The sequence below is a fragment of the Limanda limanda genome, chromosome 20 (genome assembly GCF_963576545.1).
Source record: "Limanda limanda chromosome 20, fLimLim1.1, whole genome shotgun sequence".
Lineage (NCBI taxonomy): Eukaryota > Metazoa > Chordata > Actinopteri > Pleuronectiformes > Pleuronectidae > Limanda > Limanda limanda.
Window position 1 is genome coordinate 7,863,422 of NC_083655.1, and position 22,078 is coordinate 7,885,499.

Below are 22,078 nucleotides of genomic sequence, written 5' to 3' on the forward strand. Positions count from 1 at the left end.
CCTCCAGCAGCCGCCCAGACACTGTCTAAGTGCTCCGCTCCGCTGAGGAGGCCAGTCCCCCCGCGGGGCGCGATTCCACTGCCTGTAATTTCTGATGCCCATTAGTGACCGCAAACAGAGCACCGGGCTCACACAAGGAATACAGCTGCACAGCGCTGCCACGCTGTAAAAAGACCCTTTTAATGCAATGTTATTGCATTATGCCCTCCTCATAGACCAAGTCAAAAGTCCCATTTGTGGTCCCTGCAGAATATTATCAGAAATTCTTCTCCACAGTGTGTGTAGTTGTGGTTAGCTGAGGGTAGATTTGGTATTTATTTTTCAATGAATTTAAATACTTCTTAACCCTGTTGCCCTCTGCTCTTAGGAAGAGGATTTTGCATCTTTTGTATTTTTCCCGTTGGATGATTTTCTGAACCTTTTTTCATTAGGAGCGGGAATGTGCAATTGATGGTTTTGTAAGTCGACTCAACTAGAATGTAAGAACAGTGCATTTTCCTAAGTGAGCTGCTCGAGACGAGAGCCTCGGAAGTCAAAACTCGAGTAATCAATACAAATACCGACTGCAAATGTCATCAATTCATCTCTTCACTTATGCTGATTTAGCTGGTGCCCACGACGGTGTATATTTTGGAAAAAAAGAGAGAGACTGTGAAGGCGAGAGACGTTGAGGGAGGTAGGGAGACAGATTTATTGATCATGGGTGACCACATGTTAGCCACAGAGCCCCTCTCTTGTGATTAATCTTGGGCTTTAGAGTTGGCCAATGACACATGACAGGCCTCCCCCTCAAACTCCTCCATTTCTCTTCATTACCGGCCGTATTTTTGGACACCACAGTGCAGAGTAATCATTTACCTTTATTGTGTTTATAAAGCTGCGGCATGGATGACCCTTCCTATATTGAATTGAGGACATCAAAAGATCACCGCACATTGATTAGAAGGATATTAAAGTCATTCAGATGCTGTATTTATATGTCAAACAACAGCAGAGTGAAAAGAGATGCCATTTCCACCCAAACGCAAACAAATGGATTGTAGTTGGCGCAGCTGAAATAAAATTAAAATCAAGATATATGTTGTATTGCGTATTGAATATTTCAAGTAATTGCCCTCAGAAGACAGAGGAGAGTCTTGGCTAATACACTAAAATAATAATTTGTCCATCTGTCTCACAACATAGCCAGGTACATGCTTTAAAGTCACGGCCACAGCAGCAGTAGATTTACTGTAACACCAGTTTAACGCTGCTATGATTTTCAACCCAACACCAGCACGGTACAGAAATAACTGCACCAAATATGTCACATCATGAGCTGAAATGGTCAGCACTTTCCTCCCGATACTTAATCACAGAGTAGTTTCAAATTTAATACATCTGGAAACTGCTAAATATTATAGATCATTCCTCAGGAAAGGGAAAGATTGTAAGAGGAATGTAGTAAAACTTATATTTTTACTCGCAGTGTCCCCTAAGCAGAGGAAATATCCTGCTGCTGTGATTGATGACAAAGTACCCGCTCTGAACCTCGGTGCTTCACAATTATCAACAAATGGGCTGGAGCAGATTTTATGTAATGATTAAAGCCGCTGTTAATTTCACATGAAGCTAATGAGTGGGGAGATTGACGGCCACACTCTGACACTCCATCATCCCTTTATAGTTAGTTTAAACGTTTTCACGACTCTTTTCCTCCTTCATTTGCATTTTGCCTCATTAGATATGGCCATTTCTGGGGCCGCCTGCAATATCCATTTCCTGGAGTTAATGCATTTTATTTGATCAGCCGAAACCTCCCCAGTTAACTAGCTGTCATTTCTGGCGTTCCGTGTGACATCACTCCATTAGCAGCGGCGCCATGCCACCTCAGCCACCTCCACGTCCACACTGGCTCCCGCCGGCCAGCCCTCCGCCGGCCTTGAGCAATTGCAATGTCCAACTGTCAGCAGATGCAGCGTTATTGCGTTATTTGGCCGGGTGTTATCCGTCCCAGTTGTTCTATCCGTCTTTCACTTCCCAATATTTTTTCCTCAAGAATGGCTTTTTTGGGGGGTTTATTCTTCACGAGAGCCGGAGCAGAGGCCCAGTAGTGAGCAGTAGCCGGCGCTCGGAGGTCTCAGAGTGCACGACCGCAGTGCAAGGCCCCGCTAACCGAGGGAACAGAGGTGTTTTTGAGGGCCTAATGGCATTTTGATGTTCATAAACACAGCCGATGTGAGGGAGGGGAGTCGGGGGAGAGAGCCCGTTTTGGGGTGGGAGGAGGAAGAGAGTCAACAGAGGAGTGTCAGCGGAAGGCTAGCCGAGGCCTGACAGACAGTAAACGTGTTTTTTCATGTCACAGCTGATTACATTTACTCCGGAGTGGAGAAAAGAGCAGGGAGGAGATGTGGAGACGGAACGAACGAATGAAACTTCCGTGTTGCTCCAGAAACAAGGACATTCTTCCCTGTGCAGAAACAACAGGGCTGTCTTCTGTTAATTTACACTGTTTGTTCCACTTTGACGTACTTTTCCAACCTGAAATCAGCTCCTACATCATTTCAGTCACTTTCCCTCAAACCTTCAGATGTGACAGCTTTCTTTGTGGATTCACATTACTAAACCAATAATTTGCCATATCATTTTCAGTGGTCGTGTATTCTCTTTCATTTATTTCTTTACTTGATATAAGATAAATGTTTGATTCTGTTGTTGCATCATGGATGAGTAAAATAAGTTTTACTCCCCGCTGAAGACAAATCCTCCCACCTCATGGTGTCTGTACCACTTTATCCATTTATCTTTTCTCTTTTATGTCATATGCACGCCCAGGGGGAAAAAAAGCAATTATGTTTAAAACGGCCGCAATAAAAAGAGCAAAACCAAGAATTAACTCCAGTTGGTTTGTGTCAGACAGTTTTTGGTTTCCAGGGCTCTCTCCACGGTTTGCAGGGAAACTATTTTTCCCTTTATTTCTGAGATTACACGGGTTGCTGCACCAGGTGACCCTCATGGTCAAACAGGCGACGGAGAGCCCGCTGGAGTTTAGATTCACACCGACCGTACTGAGAAAAACTGCACTTTTAACAATTTGCAAGGTTTTTATTTTCCAGCTTTTCTGTGTTTGTTGATCCCTGGATATTTTGATATATTAAACCGTGATGGTGCAGAGCCTGAAAGCAGTAGTGGTGACTTAAAGGTGACAAGATGATTTCAAACGATTCGACGGAGGCTTCGGGATACTTCAGTTCAGTTTAGAATTCGTGTTCTCTCTTCGATGCTTGTGTGGACGACCAAAGTGCTTTATGCCACTGAAAACACTCGTAATGCCCTTTTCAAAGCCGATGAAAAGGCTGAAACACAATGGTTAACATGCAGGGTCCACAAACTGGAAGATCACTGTTTATCTCCCCCAACACATGCAATGAGTACAAATGCTAGGCCAGGTCTGTCATTTTGCCTCCCGCCGAGGTGGTGAGAGGAGTCACCGTGGCGGAAAATCACCTGTTTAGGTGTTGAACACAGCCTCACCTCTCCTTATTCCCGGCTCTCGATCCAACTGCTATCCATATTACCCAGTGCCAGCAGATGCAGCAATAAAGCCTGCTCTCCTTTTCACCTAGATTTACCAGAATAACATAGCATGTGAAAGGGCTATCATTAAATGAAACACAATGATAATATTTCAAATCAATCTGAGAGCTTTTCCAGCAACCTATCACTCGCACAATGACACCGAGCACAGCAGATTTTCAGGGAGACTCTGGGTGAGATCCCATTATCTATGTGTTGATCTGTAGCCTCTGTTTAACTGGCCTTGTTGGCTTTTCGTTTAGTCCCTTTCACTATCACCACAAAAAATAACACTGTGTTTTCACCAACAAGGTTCAGAACTCAGCTGGTCCATTACTCCAGTCACAAATGAGGGGGGGAATCAACTGCTCACCATAACAAGCTCTTCAGGAAAGCTCTGCTATGTGTTTCATATATTTAATAACAACAAACAGTTTAAAGCATATTTTAAGAAAATGTTTTTGTATTGTCAGAAACGTTGCAGCTTTTATGTTTTGTTGCCTTTCAGAAATCAGAAATGATTGTTTCTCTGTATTTATTTTTGGGCTGTTGAAGATAATAAGTGGAATAAAAACTTAAATGGCTCTCAAAAACAAAAACACATTTATATTCACTAGATCCCCAGATGGGAAACTTCCGTCCGCCAAGTTTTGTTGTAATCTGCCTGGTTGTTTTTGTGTAATCCTGCTAAAAATCAGACATACGAAACAAAAACATAACGCACTTGGCGAATATACTACGGCTTGGTAATAGGGTTGAAAATATGTCCCCGCAGTGTAAATTATCTTTTATGGAATCACAACATATCACAATATGGCAACGGTTTGAAGCATCACATTTAGAATATTTGTGTCACTTGATTTTCAGTGAATTAACCAGTGTCTTCTGGTTAATGTTAATCTGGAATGTGATTGGACCACAGTTATGTTCAGAACGATGACATTTTGTGTAGAAAGGACATTTTTGTATTGTAAACAATCCGGTGACAAATATAACTTTAAGATAAATGTTTCAGGTTATATTTTATGTCATCACATTTTCCACTTTGGAACCGTCAAGGTTAAAAAAATATATTTAGAGTAATGTGGCTAAATTATCAGAGCATGAAAACCCAAATCAACATTGCATCATCCCAAAGCACAGACAGGCTGATGAATATCAAAGTCCTGATTCGAGCCTGGATGAGATTCTCCCGTCCTGTTAACCTTTGCATGTAAAGTCAGAATCAGGCTCCGGCTCTTTTCAACATGGGAAGATTTTCAAAGGACGAGCGCCGGACGCATAAAAGACGATCCCGCGATTATCGAGGAAAAACTGGATGACTTTCAGACGGGGGGGGAGGCAATATCAATCACGGCCAATTTGAGGCCACCAACATGAAATATGATTTCATAAGACAAATGCAGTGTCATTCTTAATGTGCTTAACCTTTACTGTCAATGAAAAAGTATTGATTGCTCGGTGGCATTTTTTCATCATTTGATTTCAGAAAGTGTAATAATATATGGTGGTGGGCCGGGATAGAAGATGAACGGCAACAATGCCGAATTCCCCGCAGAGCACAGGAAGTGTAGAAAAGTTTATGTTTTCCGGAGAAGAATTTCTCTCTCAGCTCATCGTATAGAACATAAACTGTCTATGAAATAAATGCGACACTTATTCTAAGTCTTCTATATAAACTCTTACTTTTAATTTCTGTAGCCTTGTTTAAAGCTGACCAGCATTAACAGCAGGGAGCAGGCAGCCTGCTTCTAAGCAGCGTTTCTATTATTTCTCTATTCTGTTGAGTAATTGGGAGGTCTCCTATCTCTTCTTGGTCTTTGATCTACTTACTCAACCTAATAAGACTTTGCTCTGCTGCACTACAACCAAATCAGCAGTGCATTTTCAGGCCCCTAATAAGTGGTTAGCTTGATTTATATGGGTAATCTTGGCGATGTGGCAGGGCTCTACAGCCTCTCCCCGATGCAAGGAGCCTCTCTTCACAACCACAGGCCAGACCAGATGAGTCCATTACAGCCGGGGTAAAGATGGTCATTTAACCCTCCGCTCCTTCAAAAGTAGCAGTGTGCTAGTGCATCATGACGCAGGAGGAATTCTCAGTCGAAGCGTATTGAAGCAGTTGACGATACAGTGATGCATTGGCCGCACTGCCGAGCTCCATTGTGAGAGCGGGATGTTGTTCGGCCGTTGCTGCGGGTGGAGAGGCTCAGCCCGGCCCGGGGGAGCCCCGTGGGCCAGAGGAAGCACTTAGAGTGGTAAAATGGCCACTTATTCACAGCCACCCACCCGTTCTCACTGCTCCTCCCTACCCTAGATCCTCCCACTGGGTTCAGCAGCACAGACCTCCGGGATCTCTATGATGGACTGCGTAGCCCTCTCCACTGGTATATACAGACCTCACAGCGTTTAGCCTATTGTGACCTTGGTAACAAAGAATACAAGTGTGAACCTACCCTCCCTTCAATGTAACCAGGGTTTTTTTAAGGAATAAGCATTACACATTTAAGCAGATGCAGTTTTGATGAATGGTTTTATTTCCCCCCCTCTCCAGCTGAATCCTCTGGCCAGCCAGGCGGCGGTAGCAGCAGCAGCAGCAGCCATGGGTTCAATCGCTGGTTCTCAGGTGTTTGGCAACGCCCTGTCAAACCTGCAGGGAGCCACCGGGCAGCTGGTCACCAACGCACAAGGACAGGTGAGACGTGTAAGCTTGATACTACATGCAAATGAAATGGAACACTACAGAAAAATAAGCAGTTACTTTGGTAAACGCTCTGTAAAATACGCTTCTGGACCATCGATCTTGTACGAATGTGCAGCTCTACATTACAAGTGTGTATAGTATTTCTGATCTTTCCTCATAGATTTCCAGTGTTGGCGCTCTGTGTTGTCTTGAAGCTGTTTGTCTATAGTCTCAGTGGCCACCCTACCATATATTAAGCTTTTTGGGAATAAACAAAGCTCCTCGTTCTCTTATCCGCATGCGCCCGACGCAGTAAAACGCTGACCTTGTCATATTCACAGGGTGGCTGCAGAATTGTTCCATCAGTAGCCAGAGGCTTGAACGATGATGCTTGTCATTGTGCGGCCCTATCTAATGAATCATCTTATCGCAGGTGCACACCGCACATATTAAAGGAAAATTGTATGGACAGTGTGCCCTTTTATGCCACTCGTGTTATTTACTTTAACCCTCGTTCATCTTCACTTGCTCAGTCCCCACAGCGTGAGGTTAACATAGAGAAACTGAAGCAGGGGGGGGTTCTTTTTAAATACACATGCAAAAACAGTTGATTCTGAATTTCCCACGTGACAAGTAACCCACCGGAGTTAGATTACAATACCACCAGTGTGACCATGCTTCGGTGTTTACAGCAAAGGGTTGTCCGCGTGTGTGCGCTTGATGCTAAACGTCGCTAATGAGACAGTATGGACTTCCCTGGCTCACAAGGTGCCTGGAGCACTGGGGACAGATCACTGTGGATATGGACTTGATGGGCTGCTCTGTGCTTTTGTAGTGTCTTGGCGGCTGACACTCCCTGACATAATCAGGTCACAGACACGGTCAAAGCCCTGGGCTACAGCCTTTGCTCCCCACCTCATTATTCCACAGCATTATTCAGACGGAGGACTCTGAAACATGCACTACCCTATCAGAGGGTCCTGCCCCCCCCTCCCCCAAACACACAGGAGATTATACAGGCTAATACGTACCTCAAACAAGGCTGGAGGTCCAGCAAATGTGCTCTGGGAACTTTCGTCAGCACAGAGAAACCATGAGACGCGAGGCAGAAGAGCAGCTTTTTCAATATTAGGTTCATATTTGTCAAGAAACGCTTTTATTCATTTATTTGCTAGTCTTCAGTTGGAATTTACGGAACAATCTTTAGCCTTCCTGAGCTTCTCTGAGCAGAAAGTTACCTTTCCTTGAATTTAAAACATGTTGTAGTGTCTTTTGACCTCCTCTACAATTCTGTCTGAAGACCCTTTCATAAGCAAGAGCTCTGGGGACCTTGAAAAGTGCCAGATTTGATGGACGTTGGGAGTTCAATGTGTTTTTAAACCTTAATTATGTTGGCCCTTTTATTCTCCAAGGAGAATCAATGAGGCTCTTTTATCCTCGCTGCCTCTACAACAGTGATTAAGGCTGTGGATAAAAGCCAGAATATTTTTAAGTTAGTCTCACTCTTTATATTTTTCTTCCTTGATGAATCTGAGGCATTTTTGTGAACATCTTCTATTCAGTACAAATTCTGCGAAACCCCCCCCCCTCCTCCTCCTCCTCCTCCCAGTGTGCCATCCATCCTCTTTTTACTCCCAGCATTCCCAGCCTCTAGTAAGGCCTTGAGCCCCTCTGGGTAAACAGTGCTGGAACTAATACAGAGAACAACAGGTAAGGGACATATGCACCGTTAACCCGCACAGCAAGTTAGCCTGTAAAGGAGGTGAAGCTGAGCCACTACACAAGCGTGCCCTGTGTATTGATGGGAGCTTCCAGCCTTTAGATCAAGTGCAACCACAGTGTAAACGGCTATTGACCTTGTAGTTGTAAATCTAGTGTAAGGCTGCAGCAATTGATTATTTTATTATCAATTAAACTGTCAATGCCTTACAAGTTCCCCAGTTGCTTGTTTAGTCCGACTAGCACTAAAAAAAACAGAGATGGTGTATTTATATTTATTTAAAAGAACAGGAAAGCTGAAAACTCTCCTATTTGTGGCAACCAGCTATTGTTTGATATTTTTGGTTTATTAAGATATTTAGGTGATTAATCCATATTAATTAATCCAGGGTGGCGGTTGATGAATTTGTCATTGTTGCGCCAATCTACTTTATTTCTTTCTTCTACTATATTTCAAAAATTAAAAGGTTGATAGTAAATACTTGTCATGATCTATAAGCACCATTATTATGATTCTGCTCTCAGCTGAATCCTTTGGACTTGTGTGTAGTTGAAACAACTCCAAACCATTCCAAATGTTTTTTCCCCTCTCGGGTCTCAATTCACCGCATGAACAGCGGAGGGAGGGAAACCGGGCAGAGATATTGCCTGGCCACCATGGCTAAAGACACAGATTGCCCTGGCTGGAGAGATGAGATGACATTTCTGCGGAAACAAGAGCAGCGTAATCTTAATGAGTTCTGCTGGGTGGAGAGAAGCACGTTACTCACTTGCCATATGAACTGGATCGGGAAGCAGACACAGGAAGCCAAGTAAAGGAGAGGAAGCTGAAAAGTTGACTGAGAAGAGGAACTTAGGTGTTGACATGGTCCTGTAGGCCAACTGTTTATGAGAGGGCTGCATGATGAAAGTGCACGATAAGAAACACACATATCTATTTATTAAACATTGATAAACTGTATAAAACACACAGCTTATTAGTATATCTGAATGTAGTTTGTCATTAAACTTTTCAGAACCGGTTTGGAACAATAAGAATAACAAAAATGCTGTGTGTAACTTTAATTTGGTGTGATTTTAATTCGGTGATGGATTAAAAAATTAATTACTATACAATATGGTAAAAGATTACCATATTCAAAAAATAAGGACTTTGTGTGCAAAGACCTAAAGTTTAAAACATATTTCCAGAATAAGACGTGGAAATATCTGATCACAGACTAAATAAGCCGAGCTCAGAGTGTGTACTTTGTCCTGTTCGACACTCAACGCTGCAGACACATTCAGGGCATTACTGAAAAGTGATGCTCCATCGCATCCAACATCCAATTATGTTGAAATAAAAATTCCAGAACATTTTTTTAATGAACTAGGCCTCTGCTCCCCACACCTCAGCATCGGTGAATTCAAATCTTCCCATTCGGTGATTGCACAACAAAGTCTTCCCATCCGTCTCTAAGTTAACACTCAGACAGTCGACTACACTGGGAACTCCTCCCTCCCAGAAGAAGAGCTCTGTGACTCTGCCATGAAACATCTGCCTGAGATGGAGAAGCATTGCTTAGCGCGCCCGGGACGAGAGCTAAGCTGTCAGTTGCCTGCTCTTTTATTATGCTTATAGAACAACCACTTAGTCCAATGATGATGAATAATTGAGCGGAACAAGTTCCCTGCCACCGTGGCATGCAAAGCGGGATCAGTGGGACTCCGGAGACCCGAGCGTCAGGCAGGGCAATAAAATATGTTAAGTGGCAGGAGAGCATTACAGGGAATTTGTAAAGCGAGCGCAGAGAGAGAGATAAATTATCTCTCCCCTAATGCGAAGCAACGTAAGCAAATGAGCCGTGGCAGGGATGAATTACAGATTGTCGGCCCACCTTTCTCTCACTGATCCCTCCCTATTATGTCAAAGAGACGGGGGGGGGGGGAGGGGGAGGTGGACCACGCACTGAGACACATAAGTGGTGGAGATGGAGACTGCAGAGCCAGAAGAGGCTCAGCTAACGCCGCGTGAAAGCTGCTTGTGGTGTGGTGTTGCTTTGGCTTCGGGATGAAATGTAAACTTTAAAAAAATCACTTTTAACAGACGCATCTTTCTGCCCTGTGTTGCCAAATAACAGAATTTTAGAATGATGGGCGTCTCATCTGTGTTGAGCCGCTCTCTGGAGTAATGAGGCTCGGTGGAGGAGCCCTGTCAGCGGGGGGGCAGCAGTAACGGCTGCTCGGGAGCTGCCCAGAACCAGTCCCCAGATGACATTAACCTTCATCATGGTGAAGAGGCGCAAAGTCCCCCCCAAAGCGCCACTCTGGGCCACACTCTGGCAGCCCTGAGAGCTAAAACGCTGCAGTGACACTCGGCCGCCCCCTTTGATCCGCTCGTCCTGATTACAGCGACAGAGGGGAGAGGACCGGGGGCGGAGGAGGGGTGAAGTACCCCCCGGGACCCCGAGGGTTGCATTCGAAACACGGGGTCCTGTCTTACTCTCTGATGCACCTCTTTTCTCCCTCTTATTGTCTTTTTTTTTTACTTGCTCTTTCTTTTTGTTCTCTCCGGCCTGTGTGGGTGAGAGAGGGTGAAATGGGGGAGTCTGTGTCTCAGCAGGAACAGTCCTTCTTACCAGAGACAGACAAAGACACTCAAGCACAAACACAGCCACACACACACACACACACACACATGCTCATCCCTGGCTTGGCCTGGTGATGGATCATACAGTCAGTGGTGTGCACCATCACACACACAGGTATTCAGCGCTGACCTTTGCAGTGTGCTCCCAGCAGTCTGCTTTGGCTTCTCTTGCTCTCTTGCCTGTAAAACCACCTCGGTGACAGATGATCAGTGAACACTTGTGCATGTTTTCTCTCCAAACCTCACTCCAGACCAATTCAAAAGCAGTAGAGTGCTCTGATTAGCCTCATTACTCGGCAAGTGACCAGCTCACGCTTTGTTTCCGGTCACATCCAGAAGCCAGACGGAAAAAAGAACCCTCTCAGCGGCAGAGATCATTAAGACTGATACCTCCAGTAGCGTTTACCCTCTCTGCTTCTTCCTCTCTTTTAAAACCGCCCAGCTGATTTCATCTCTTCTCTACCCCCTTTGTAGATAATTGGAACAATCCCACTGATGCCCAACTCTGCAGGGCCCTCCAGCCAATCAGGGGGTGGCAACCCGGCACTGCAGGTACAGCCAATTACACCTCAGCTTCTGACCAACGCTCAAGGCCAGATCATCGCCACGGTGATCGGCAATCAGATTCTGCCTGTCATCAACACCCAGGGAATCACACTGTCACCAATCAAGCCAGGACAGCAGGTAACGTCTACGCCGATGCTCACACACACACACACACACACACACACACACACGTAGAACACATCATTATGCACTAAAACTGCTGCTGCAACAACGATGAAGAGCCGGTTTCTAAACTGTTGAATGAGAAACACACAGTGAAGTCAGACTAGTTCAGTTTATTCATAAAATATCCCAGCTCTGTCAGTCAGGTGTGTTTACGCTAAACACCCCATATTCCTCTCGCTTCGACACCTATAATGCTCATTTGCATCATTCCACTTGGAAAGTTTTAGCATGTGTGTGTGTGTGTGTGTGTGATAGAAGGCACTTGTCAGCCAACATCTCACACTCAGACTCAGGGTGACTGCTGTGCCCCCCCGCTCCACCCCCAAAAAAAGGAAAAACAAAACCGCACTTTTCATCACACCCCTTTAAGCCCAAACACTCCTGCCTCTGTTCTTCACCTCCTTCCTCAATCAAACTCTCCAGCCCCATGATTCGTCCTCCCTGACCTGGACCACAAGTATTTTGTTGTGATTTAAAAGGTTGTTTCATTCTTAACACTCACAGCTCCAGCTCGTACTGTAAGTGTAGAAACTCAACGCATCTTCTCCTCCTCCCACTTTGAAGATCTATACGGCGCTCGAGTGCGGATTCACACCATGAAAATGTTATTGACTTGATAATGACGATGTCAGCGCAGAATTACAGGGTAAAAGTTCACATTGAAGGCGCGTACAGTGGCGAGTGGATGAACTCTCGGCAGATGGACACTTAATTGTGGCTCCCCAGAATCTCCAGATCATACTCTTGAATGAATTAATGCATTTGTAATAATGTTTATGCTTTTGTCTCCACTTCAAAGCTTCGCGTGTACACATCGTTCCACAGCCATAATTTGCGGTTGTCAGAGCCGAGCAGTCGAGAATATTTCCAGTGAAGCTAGATGATTCTCCGAGGCCTGTCAACAGTCCTGACAGTGTGTGCATCGTTGTTGACACCCCCCACCATCCAAACAAACACATGCCACGGAGAAAATAATTAATAGCAGAAAAAGGAGAGGAGGAATCCGGCCCGGTTTATGGCAGAGACAGCTTTAAATGTGAAGACGCACCATCTTGATCTTGTAAAAGCAATTCAAATGTGCATAAAACATGAAAATACATTGTTTCCTCACTATCATAGCACGTAGCTGGCGGATCATGAATTATGTTTGATGCGGGGACTTGCTGTGTCCACATGTTTTCTATTTCACACCCAGGCTGCCATTATCAGCATCCTCGCGGGTCTGATGACGAGACAGATGACTCTAATTGTCCCGAGCTGCTCCTCTTTTGTTGGAGCCACAGAGAAGCGATTAGGAGGCTCATAGAGGAAGTAGAGTCCTTGAGCTGAGGCAGCATCTACTTCCTCCAATCGTAAACCCACTGTGTTAGTCTATTGAGCAAACTATTGACACTATATTCTGCTCTGTCAGTCTAAATACCGCCGGCAGTAATTGACATTTATTCTTCATCAGGTACAAGGTAAATCTCATTATGTTCAGCTCGTAAGTGGCTAATTTAATAGCTGGTGATTGGTTTATTAGATTTAATATTGTGGCCTAATCACCATAATGACATGATGACCATAAATGATGGTTGTTATGATGATGTGCAGAGGGAATAATGGATATTGTCCAGTACTACACAATGTCGATATGCTTCTTCAGCTCTTTGTGTTTGTGTTTGTGTGTGTCCAGCTGCCTCAGGCTCAGCAGAGTCAGACCGGCCCTGTATCGTCTCAGCCCAACCTGCTCCACATGCCCCACAGACAGAGTCCTCTCCACCAGGCCTCTTCCTCCTCCTCCACCTCCTCCTCTTCCTCGGCTCTCAGCGTGGGGCAGCTAGTCAGCAGTAAGTGTCCGAAAGAGCTCACAAAACACACAACATGGCTTCAAATACACAAAATAAAGAACCATGTCCCCACTGTTGATGCTATATGACAAATTTTTTGTATTAAAGGCTCAGGACACCTAATTTATACAAAACAATTATTTCCCTTTATGATATTAGGATTGTAGCAAAAATCTCAGAGCAAATAAAACCAAAGCGTTGGTGCCTAGAAACCACCAGTGTTTCTCGATAGTAAAAAATATTTTCGGGTGGATCATTCCTTCACTGACACTGACCAGAGATCCAACAGGGTGCAGCCACATTACTCTCGGTGTGGACAGCTTGTGACTGATCCCCGCCTCCTGTGATGGTTTTATTTGTCCTGACTGTCATTTCTTTGGTTTATTAGACGATCCAAAGTGGCGTGTGTTATGTATAATGAACATAAGTTTCATTCTCCCAAAGCGTGGGCCTTTGGCAGACACATATAAATCACTGGGCCACAGCCTGTCAGCATGCAGCTTCTGCCTTTAAAAACTCTGTTTTATTCAGATAAATTTCATTTGTCGGAGTCGATTCCGCTAAACTCCATGTAAACTCATTTCAAAGGCAGCTACAGTCCCACCGAATTTAATAAAAAAAACAAGTCGCCATTGATCAACTTGTTGTAGACATTGTGTTTAGTTTCTGTTTACTTGCAGCTCGGAAAATATCCCATAACCCGTTTTTGAGTCTGCAAAAAATCACAGCGGCTCAGTTCAGTGGTAAATAGGATTAATGCTTTATGCTGAGTATGAGCCACATCACTTTCTCTCAATGTCACTTAGGGCAAATAAATGCAAAGAAAAATCCCATGACAGAATCAGCCGCCTGCAGAGTGGAGATGCTAAAATGTTATTAGATTCACTGGCCACAAACTAAGTGCCAGAAACGGATTTTAAATCTGCACAACTACTCTTACTGATACTGCTTATTGATCCTGTACTGTAGCCGCTTGTTTTTATTTTTAAGAGATGAAAAAATAACAAATTGAAGACAGAATTAAGTTTCCCTTTATTTTCTCATATGCACGTTATATAAATAACCATTCTGCAAGCACAAAACTGCAAATTAATTTATAGTCTTAATCTGCTGCTCTGATTGATTTGAAACTGTGAATAACTGAACATCTCGGGTGATGCTCTGACCCGTTCAGATTGAATTTATAAAAACCCGTAACAATCAGCTGACTAATGGTTATTTTTAATCACTAACCCATGTTCATATAATTCAGTCCACCCTGTGCGTGGCCTCCAGGCGGCTGGTGTAGTAACACACCGTGTGAAATGAGAGATGAAGTACTAACTGGAGTTTTTATTGACATATTGTTTGTATTTCGGCCTCACAAGCAAAAAATGTGTTGTACTAGTTGCACCGTTCACTGTCAGTTCAGTGTGTTTGTTAGGTGTGAGTGTGTGCGGGTGTGTGTGTGTGTGTGTGTGTGTGTGTGTGTGTGTGTGTGTGTGTGTGTGTGTGTGTGTGTGTGTGTGTGTGTGTGTGTGTGTGTGTGTATGAGAAGATCAGCTTCCCCTCCGCTCCCACACAGGCTCGGAGAGACAAAAACACACCATTCTGTAGATGAACATCTTAATCAGAGACAGAGTTAGGGAAATAAATGAGATAACTTTCATGCATCAACAATAAATCAGAAATGTCTTTTATTTCTCCAGGACCGAGCTCATCAATACTTCAGACTTTAAGAATTGAGCCCAGGGGCCAGTTTAATACTCTGTCTCAGTACACTTCCTTAATAAAGAAAAATATCAATATTTTGTACCGAGGTTGATTATGTTTACTTTCATCTTGTTCTCCAGAATCTGTTCTGCAAATTAAACAGAGCTTGAAGTACTTTGCTCAAAAGCATCTTTAGCCATTTTCACCTGGTGGGATTTGATCTGGATATCTGATCTGGATAAGGAAGATACATCAATATAAATGCATGTGGAACACATTGTAAATGCAACCACATCACATCCGTGGTCTGATTCGTATTTTCAGATCTTAACCTTTTCTCTTTCGTCCTGTTCTTTTGTGCTGCAGAAACGAGTTCTAAACACAACACTGATACATCATCACCTTTTACATTGAATTTAGAATCACGTAACTGGCCAACTGATGAACATAAACCTATAATTCAATCTCTTTTAGCTCCGTGTTTGGTCTCCACCAGCTCCTCTGGGAAATAACTGACTCCGGAGCTGCCAGTTAAATGATTCTGTCCAGTTTCAGTGTTTTTAAATTCGGCCTTTAAAACCATTTAGGCACTGTTCTGTTTGTTCTGCGGGAGCTTCACTCCACCATTCATTACTGCAAAATAAATTAGAGGAGGTTTAAACCTTAAATCATATTTGGGTTGGGACTTAATGTCTGAAGGAAAATATGGATCCAGAGGCTACACCAGTTGGGATCTGCTGCACCAGACAACCATTAGTCTTTCAAACCACTAAGTAAATAGCCTCCGCTGGGAATGATGAAGAGATGCTCATCAATGTGGAGATGATGGGACCCGAAGCTGTGAGTGCTCATCCCTCCCATCTCAGGCGGCTCGGAGCCTCTCGTCCCTCGTCTTCCGAGTGTTCACACGTCTGGAGCACGCCGCATACGCTACACGTCACTTATGAGGCACAACGAGATGGCAGCTCCATAGATTTTTGCTTAAATACGCTTGGAGGATTCCTTTAATAATTCATTGATAATGACCAAGATGAATAATTCAGAGGCACAAACTTTGCTTTGGTAAGCAGGATGCCAGGGCACCTGACATTGATGTACAATGTGAAATCACTTTTTATTAGCAGGGAAATTCTTCAAAATGCCTCCGTGAAGTTTTTCAGATCTGCTCAAATGCGAAGATTCACAAACAGCATGTCTTTGTATAGAAAAGTGTTTGAGGGAGTCTGAGCCGGGTATCGCTTTTTTTGTATGAGGCTCGCGGCTCGTTTGAAAACCTGAACAGTCTTCACCGAGGGTCAGACGGATGAAATAATGTCTTTATACTCTCTTTAATGTTTCTATCTGAGAGCTGGCTGCAGAATATATGGGCATTCAGACAGAAAACTATGACACTGCAGAATCCATGTGCTCCAGATCCATCTCTCTATTGAATCAAGGAGCCGGGTGTCATGTGGTTTTGTCCAAATGCTTTTGTGTGCCAGTAAAGATCCACATTGGCAAGTCAGAGCCATGAAACACTTGCATTCATGCCGCAGATATATTCAGTCTTCAAAAACATCTCTCAGATACATATAGTTTACAGCACAAAGACAAATAATAAGTTCTGACCCAGAACCAGGACTATATTTGTTAAGCTTGTTTACAGGCGATGGTGATATGTAGGAATGTTTGCTCCATTCACTCTGGAGAATGAGGAGAGCGACGAAGGGGCAGAGGTCTCATAAAATGAGTTGTGTCTGTTGTGTCGTAGACCCGCAGACCGCCCCCAGCGAGGTGGACGGGGTCAACCTGGAGGAGATCCGTGAATTCGCCAAAGCTTTCAAGATCCGCCGGCTGTCGCTGGGCCTGACACAGACCCAGGTGGGCCAGGCGCTCAGCGCCGCCGAGGGGCCGGCCTACAGCCAGTCCGCCATCTGCAGGTAATGTCCAAACAAAGAGTGGAACAAAATAAACAGCTCATTATCTCTAAATATCCCGGTTGTGTCACGTGGAGGCGGATGCAGTTGTGTAACCTCAGTGAGTCGTCTGGTGCTCACAGCTGCCATCTATTTTTCATCCCATGTTTTAACAGACATTATTAAGATATTAAAATACATAATTGACTATCACCACCCTGACAAACGAAAGCTCTTATGTCTTTACTTACCGTGCGTCCTCTCACCCGCTGACATGACAGCCTTGTGTTACTTATGCAAAATACATACACAAGTATTACACGAAGCACTTAAAGCATTTAATAATTACTAAGGCCCCTCGCCTCTCACTGCGCCGGAACATGAGGGAGCTTGACGGTGATGATCTGTTAATAAGATTGCCATGTTTTACTGCTGCCACGAGGACAGTTTAGTCATAAATGGTGCGTTATATATTCATGAGACAATCAGACAATCAGTGTTTCATCCCCCCCGTCGTTCCACTCCACTAACATTTTGCACAGAGACACCAAATGAGCTACATTTCCCTTTCAAGGCAGAATAATTGGGCCACATCATGTCCGAATATGAATTTTTCAAGAGAACTTAAAAGCAAATCACTCATACAAAACGGTTTTAGGTGCAAAATTCATTGTAGAATTAATAAATGCTGGTTAATGTTATATTTATTTTCTGAATTTCAATTTAAATGACACATTTTAACAGCAGTTCTTTGTTGTAAACAACACAATTGTAGCCTGTTTTGCGTCAAGCCTTCACCTCCATTTTCCAAAATGAAATTTAATTTTAATCTTTAATGCTCCTCACTGATGACCTGTGCTGTTTATCCGACACGGTGCTGCCACGCACTTTTAAAAATTTCATCACATCAACATCAAACGGCCGATAAAATGTGACCGGGTTGTTTCGAGGCCCGGCCGCCTCCCACTAATGTTTAAACTCTTAAAATCACACATTAAATATTTACAGCTGGGCATAATTCAAATATTTATAATATACATTAAAAGCCATTAGCTTCAAAAAAATAAACACTCTGTGGGCTGTTATTCATGCAGTTAAGACAATTTTTTTTTGTTTGTGTAACATTGGACATGACATCCTGATGTTTTAAGTAGAGGGGCAAACTTCACATGCTTTAGTTTAGTTAACATCAACACAGACATGACGTTTGAAGAGAAGCGGGACGTCACAGTAGCTCAGGGGCTGCGGCTCTGAACCCAGACAGAGAACAGACACTGACAGATGCTTCCATCTTGTCTCCTTTCATTGCTCAGTATGTTTCCAGGCACTTTATTAGTTTATCTAAACAGGCACAGGCATTACACGAGGGGATCATCAAACCAATGATGTGCCGCTCCGTCCTCCGCCTGCTCGAGTTTGTCTTGTTTCCCTGATTTGAATTCAGAAACATTCCAAAGTTACCTGATTAGAATTAAAAAAGATCGTCCAATTTATCATTTTAATTAAATGATTTAAGATAGAAAACATTATTTACTCACCTTAATGAGTCTCACTGCTTAGAATGCAGTACAAACTCTCAGATTACTGTCCTCATTAGTTTAATCTTTAAAACGACACGTTTGACTCAGCATAAAAATAAACATTACCGTGATTTTAACTTAATGAAGAATCAGGAATATACAGCTGATTAAAAAGGTATCTAAGTTAATGAAAAGTCTTATATTTACTTATATCACAAGTTTGGGTTGTAATTCTATTTTTTTAAACATTGCTTTACAGTAACTGAAATCAATACTTTTTCTGAAAACTCATATCAAGGAATACAAATATAAAAAGTTACCAGAGCTTTGACTAAATTAATTCAAAAATTAGCATCTAATAATAATATTCAAGAGGAAAAGGTAAATGTGACCCTGAGCTCTTAACATATATTTCAACATGTATGGGTATTAAATTTATACTAATCCTGTAAAATATTCCAAATCAAGTTACTTCATCTCATTGTATTCAGTTTCATATTAAAAAGAATATTAACATGACACAACACATAATACATTTCAGTCAGTATCACAAGATCCCACCAGTATCACATTGTAAACACACAAGACACATGACTTCTCTGATGTATGTAAATTATACTCATCGTTATTTTACCGTTAAAAAGACAAAGTCACACTGATTGCAAACTGGTGAACAGATGTTTAGACTGATTCAAAGACGATGGGACATGTGCAGTTCGTAACTCAGAGGTAATTTTTATATTAAAATGAAAATATCATCGAGTTAATGTGAATCTGATCATAGCTTTTAGGTCACTGATGCACCTCTCGGTTAGTTCTCTGTTTAAAACTCTGCTTCATGGCTGTGAAGCCTCGGGCAAACGGTAACTCAGCTCTAAACATGCATCTCGTCTGAGCTCAGCTCTGAAGGTACTTTTAAGAAAAGACTGGAGGTGCATTCAGGGCCATTTCTCCCTTGTGCTGATGCACTAGAGGAGGGAGTGCATACCCCAGCTGAGCAGCTCTCAACTCATTTTAGTATCTGCAGTTCCTGTTGATCCATGAAATGTCCTGTCTCTGGTGACTCCTCATATTTACTAATGTATTCCCCGCAGTATGAATCTCTCCTCTTTCCACTGTTTAGGGGGGGGACGGGGTTATAAATAATCCCTGCCTGTCGACAAGCAGGGATGCACCAACGAGGTGTAGAAACAGAGGAAGTTCATGCATGCATGGGCATCTGGCAGCAGCTCACCTCGCCATTAAAAATGTCTTGTGTGCATTGTTTGTTCCTCGGAGAGCTCTCTGCTGTCTCTCCATCAGCGTTGTCCGCTCAGGACTCACTTCACTAAAAGCATTCACACACGTCAGGCTGCTGTCTGTCCCACGAACACCGTCCGTCCACTCAGAGATTCAATCTGCTCTGGAAAACAGATCTTAAACATCAACTGATGTCATTATATATCTGTTGATAGAAATCTTTTTGTGGGTTGTGCTGATACCAATAATAGGGAGTAAAATATTTCTGATACATATCTATCAGCTGATATATATTTTAAACAGTTCAGTGGTTCCTAATATGTCTTCATCAAACTCTTACAGATAAAAAGACTTTATTATAAATAACTATGAATTAAAAAGAAACACAAATACAGTCAAATATATAAAACTTCAAACAAGAACTTCTATCTTAAAATGTAAACAAGTAAACCGACATCTTTTCTTGGTTGATTCTGTGAAGTAAAGGGTTTTCATATCAGCCAGCTGTAAAAATGGCCAGGGTCCACTTGATATACAAATCATGTTTTTAAAATATATTTTACTAGTGATTTCTCCATGATAAACTAATTAGGCGTCTCTAAACATGCTGAGCAGTTGGTTTAATAATTCACTTTGTGCTTTACATGGCTGCAACCGGCCCCATCATACACTGTAGGTTGTGGTGCTCTTTGGTTAAATCATTAAAAAACAAACAGATCCAGTTTAATTGGATCTGGACAAGAAGACAAACACAACCAGCGAGTAAAAACATAAACACAACTATACCTCAATGCAGCCTCACATCTTAAATAATGCTCAAAATCCCCAAGTATTATTTTAATCCACTTTAAATTAAACCCAAGCTTCATTTGCTTTACATGACGTAAAACAATTTAGTTCCTTTTTACATAACAGGTTTGAGAATTGTCTTATTTTCAAATCCTAACATCAACGTCCACGTGTCTCATCCACATAAACAGCCTGAGTTCATGTCAGAGGCAGAAGCTCCTCACAGAGTCGTGTTATTTCAGAAGAAGCTTCATTCTCCATTCGTACCTCGAGTCGCTAAAACGCTTTCGTGAAGTCAGAATTATATGTGATGCAGCCGTGGAGTCTCTGGAACTTTCAGGATTAGAGTGTGTAAATGTATTCTTATTAAATATAAAATGAGACGTTGTTAGGGGATGAAGGAAAGTTTGAAAAATGTATTAAATGTACATTTTGATCAATAATTCAAGGCTCTTTTTTGTAAATAAAAGATGGTGCCATATTTAACTGCATGCATTAGTGCATTTTTTATTTTTTTATCACCTGAGGGAAAGAAACTGAATATTTGACAGTAAATCCTGTGATTCCTGTCTTGTTTGTCTGTTTGTTTCATTTCATTACGGTATTTAGTTAGATGTTGGGTATGTTTTTATTCTGGTTTGACTGGACCAGACTTTTAGCCATTGGCACTATCTCCTTACTCCACCATTGCCAATTTGGGACAGAGAACCACAGGCTCGTCCAGAAAAATTAACTGACCACTGGCAGCCGTCACCTCCAGCTGCTGCAGCGGAGGTGTCTCCAGGTAGAGAACAGAGAAGGGGTTTGGCTCGGATGTGAACCTGGATGCTAGTCTCAGTCCCAGTGGCATTCTGGTTTAGGAGAAGAAAAAAGGCAGGCAGATTATCCCATGTTCTGGCAGGGCACCTAAGTAAGATTCTTTTTTCTCAATTCTCCCCAGACACACCATCCTGAGAAGCCACTTTTTCCTACCACAGGAAGCCCAAGAGAACACTATAGGTAGCAGTCTGACAGGCAAACTGAACCCTGGCCTTTTATATCCTGCCAGGTTTGAGAAGTTGGACATCACCCCTAAAAGCGCCCAGAAGATTAAGCCCGTTCTGGAGCGCTGGATGGCCGAGGCTGAAGCCCGCCACAGATCCGGCATGCAGAACCTGACTGAGTTTATCGGCAGCGAGCCTTCAAAAAAACGCAAGCGGAGAACCTCTTTCACCCCGCAGGCGCTGGAGATCCTCAACAGCCACTTTGAGAAGAACACGCACCCCTCCGGACAGGAAATGACGGAAATAGCCGAGAAGCTGAACTATGATCGGGAGGTTGTGCGTGTCTGGTTCTGCAACAAGAGACAAGCGTTGAAAAACACAATAAAGCGTTTGAAATCGCCCGAACTCGGCGCGGCCGCACCAATGGACCCGCTCACCGATTCTCTAGAGGAGCTCCCGAAGTGAGCAAGGCCCTCGGACACCGGGGTAAAAAAAAAAAAATTGGAGAGCGGAGATGTGGCTGCCATTTAAAAACAAGAAGAGTGGGATGAACTCTCGAGAACTGAAAACTGTTCCCAGTCACCTGGACCGGGCGGTGATGAGTTTGCAAACAAAAGCTATGTGTTGTCAGTGTGATTACCACAGTTGTGTAAATGACCTTGACGAAACCAAAAAGAAGAAAAAAGAGATTAATATGTGAGAATTATGTAAAAAAAAAAACATACAGTGTGCTGTTTTCAAAGAGTTTTAGATTCTGGCCTTTACGGAACCAGACTGTCGCCCAAATTTTTGGTTCCTACCAGGAGGGATTTA

At 43.0% G+C, this 22,078-nt stretch overlaps 1 protein-coding gene across 1 annotated transcript in view; it reads left to right on the forward strand.

Moving 5' to 3' along the window:
- Window positions 1–21,730, forward strand: part of pou6f2 (POU class 6 homeobox 2) — a 66,419-nt gene extending 44,689 nt beyond the window's left edge. The window contains exons 6-10 of the mRNA XM_061094209.1: window positions 6,110–6,250; window positions 11,061–11,270; window positions 12,994–13,147; window positions 16,590–16,758; window positions 21,223–21,730. Coding sequence (XP_060950192.1) covers window positions 6,110–6,250; window positions 11,061–11,270; window positions 12,994–13,147; window positions 16,590–16,758; window positions 21,223–21,730 — 1,182 coding nt within the window. The remainder of the gene's footprint in view (window positions 1–6,109; window positions 6,251–11,060; window positions 11,271–12,993; window positions 13,148–16,589; window positions 16,759–21,222) is intronic.
- The last annotated feature ends 348 nt before the right edge of the window (window positions 21,731–22,078 follow it).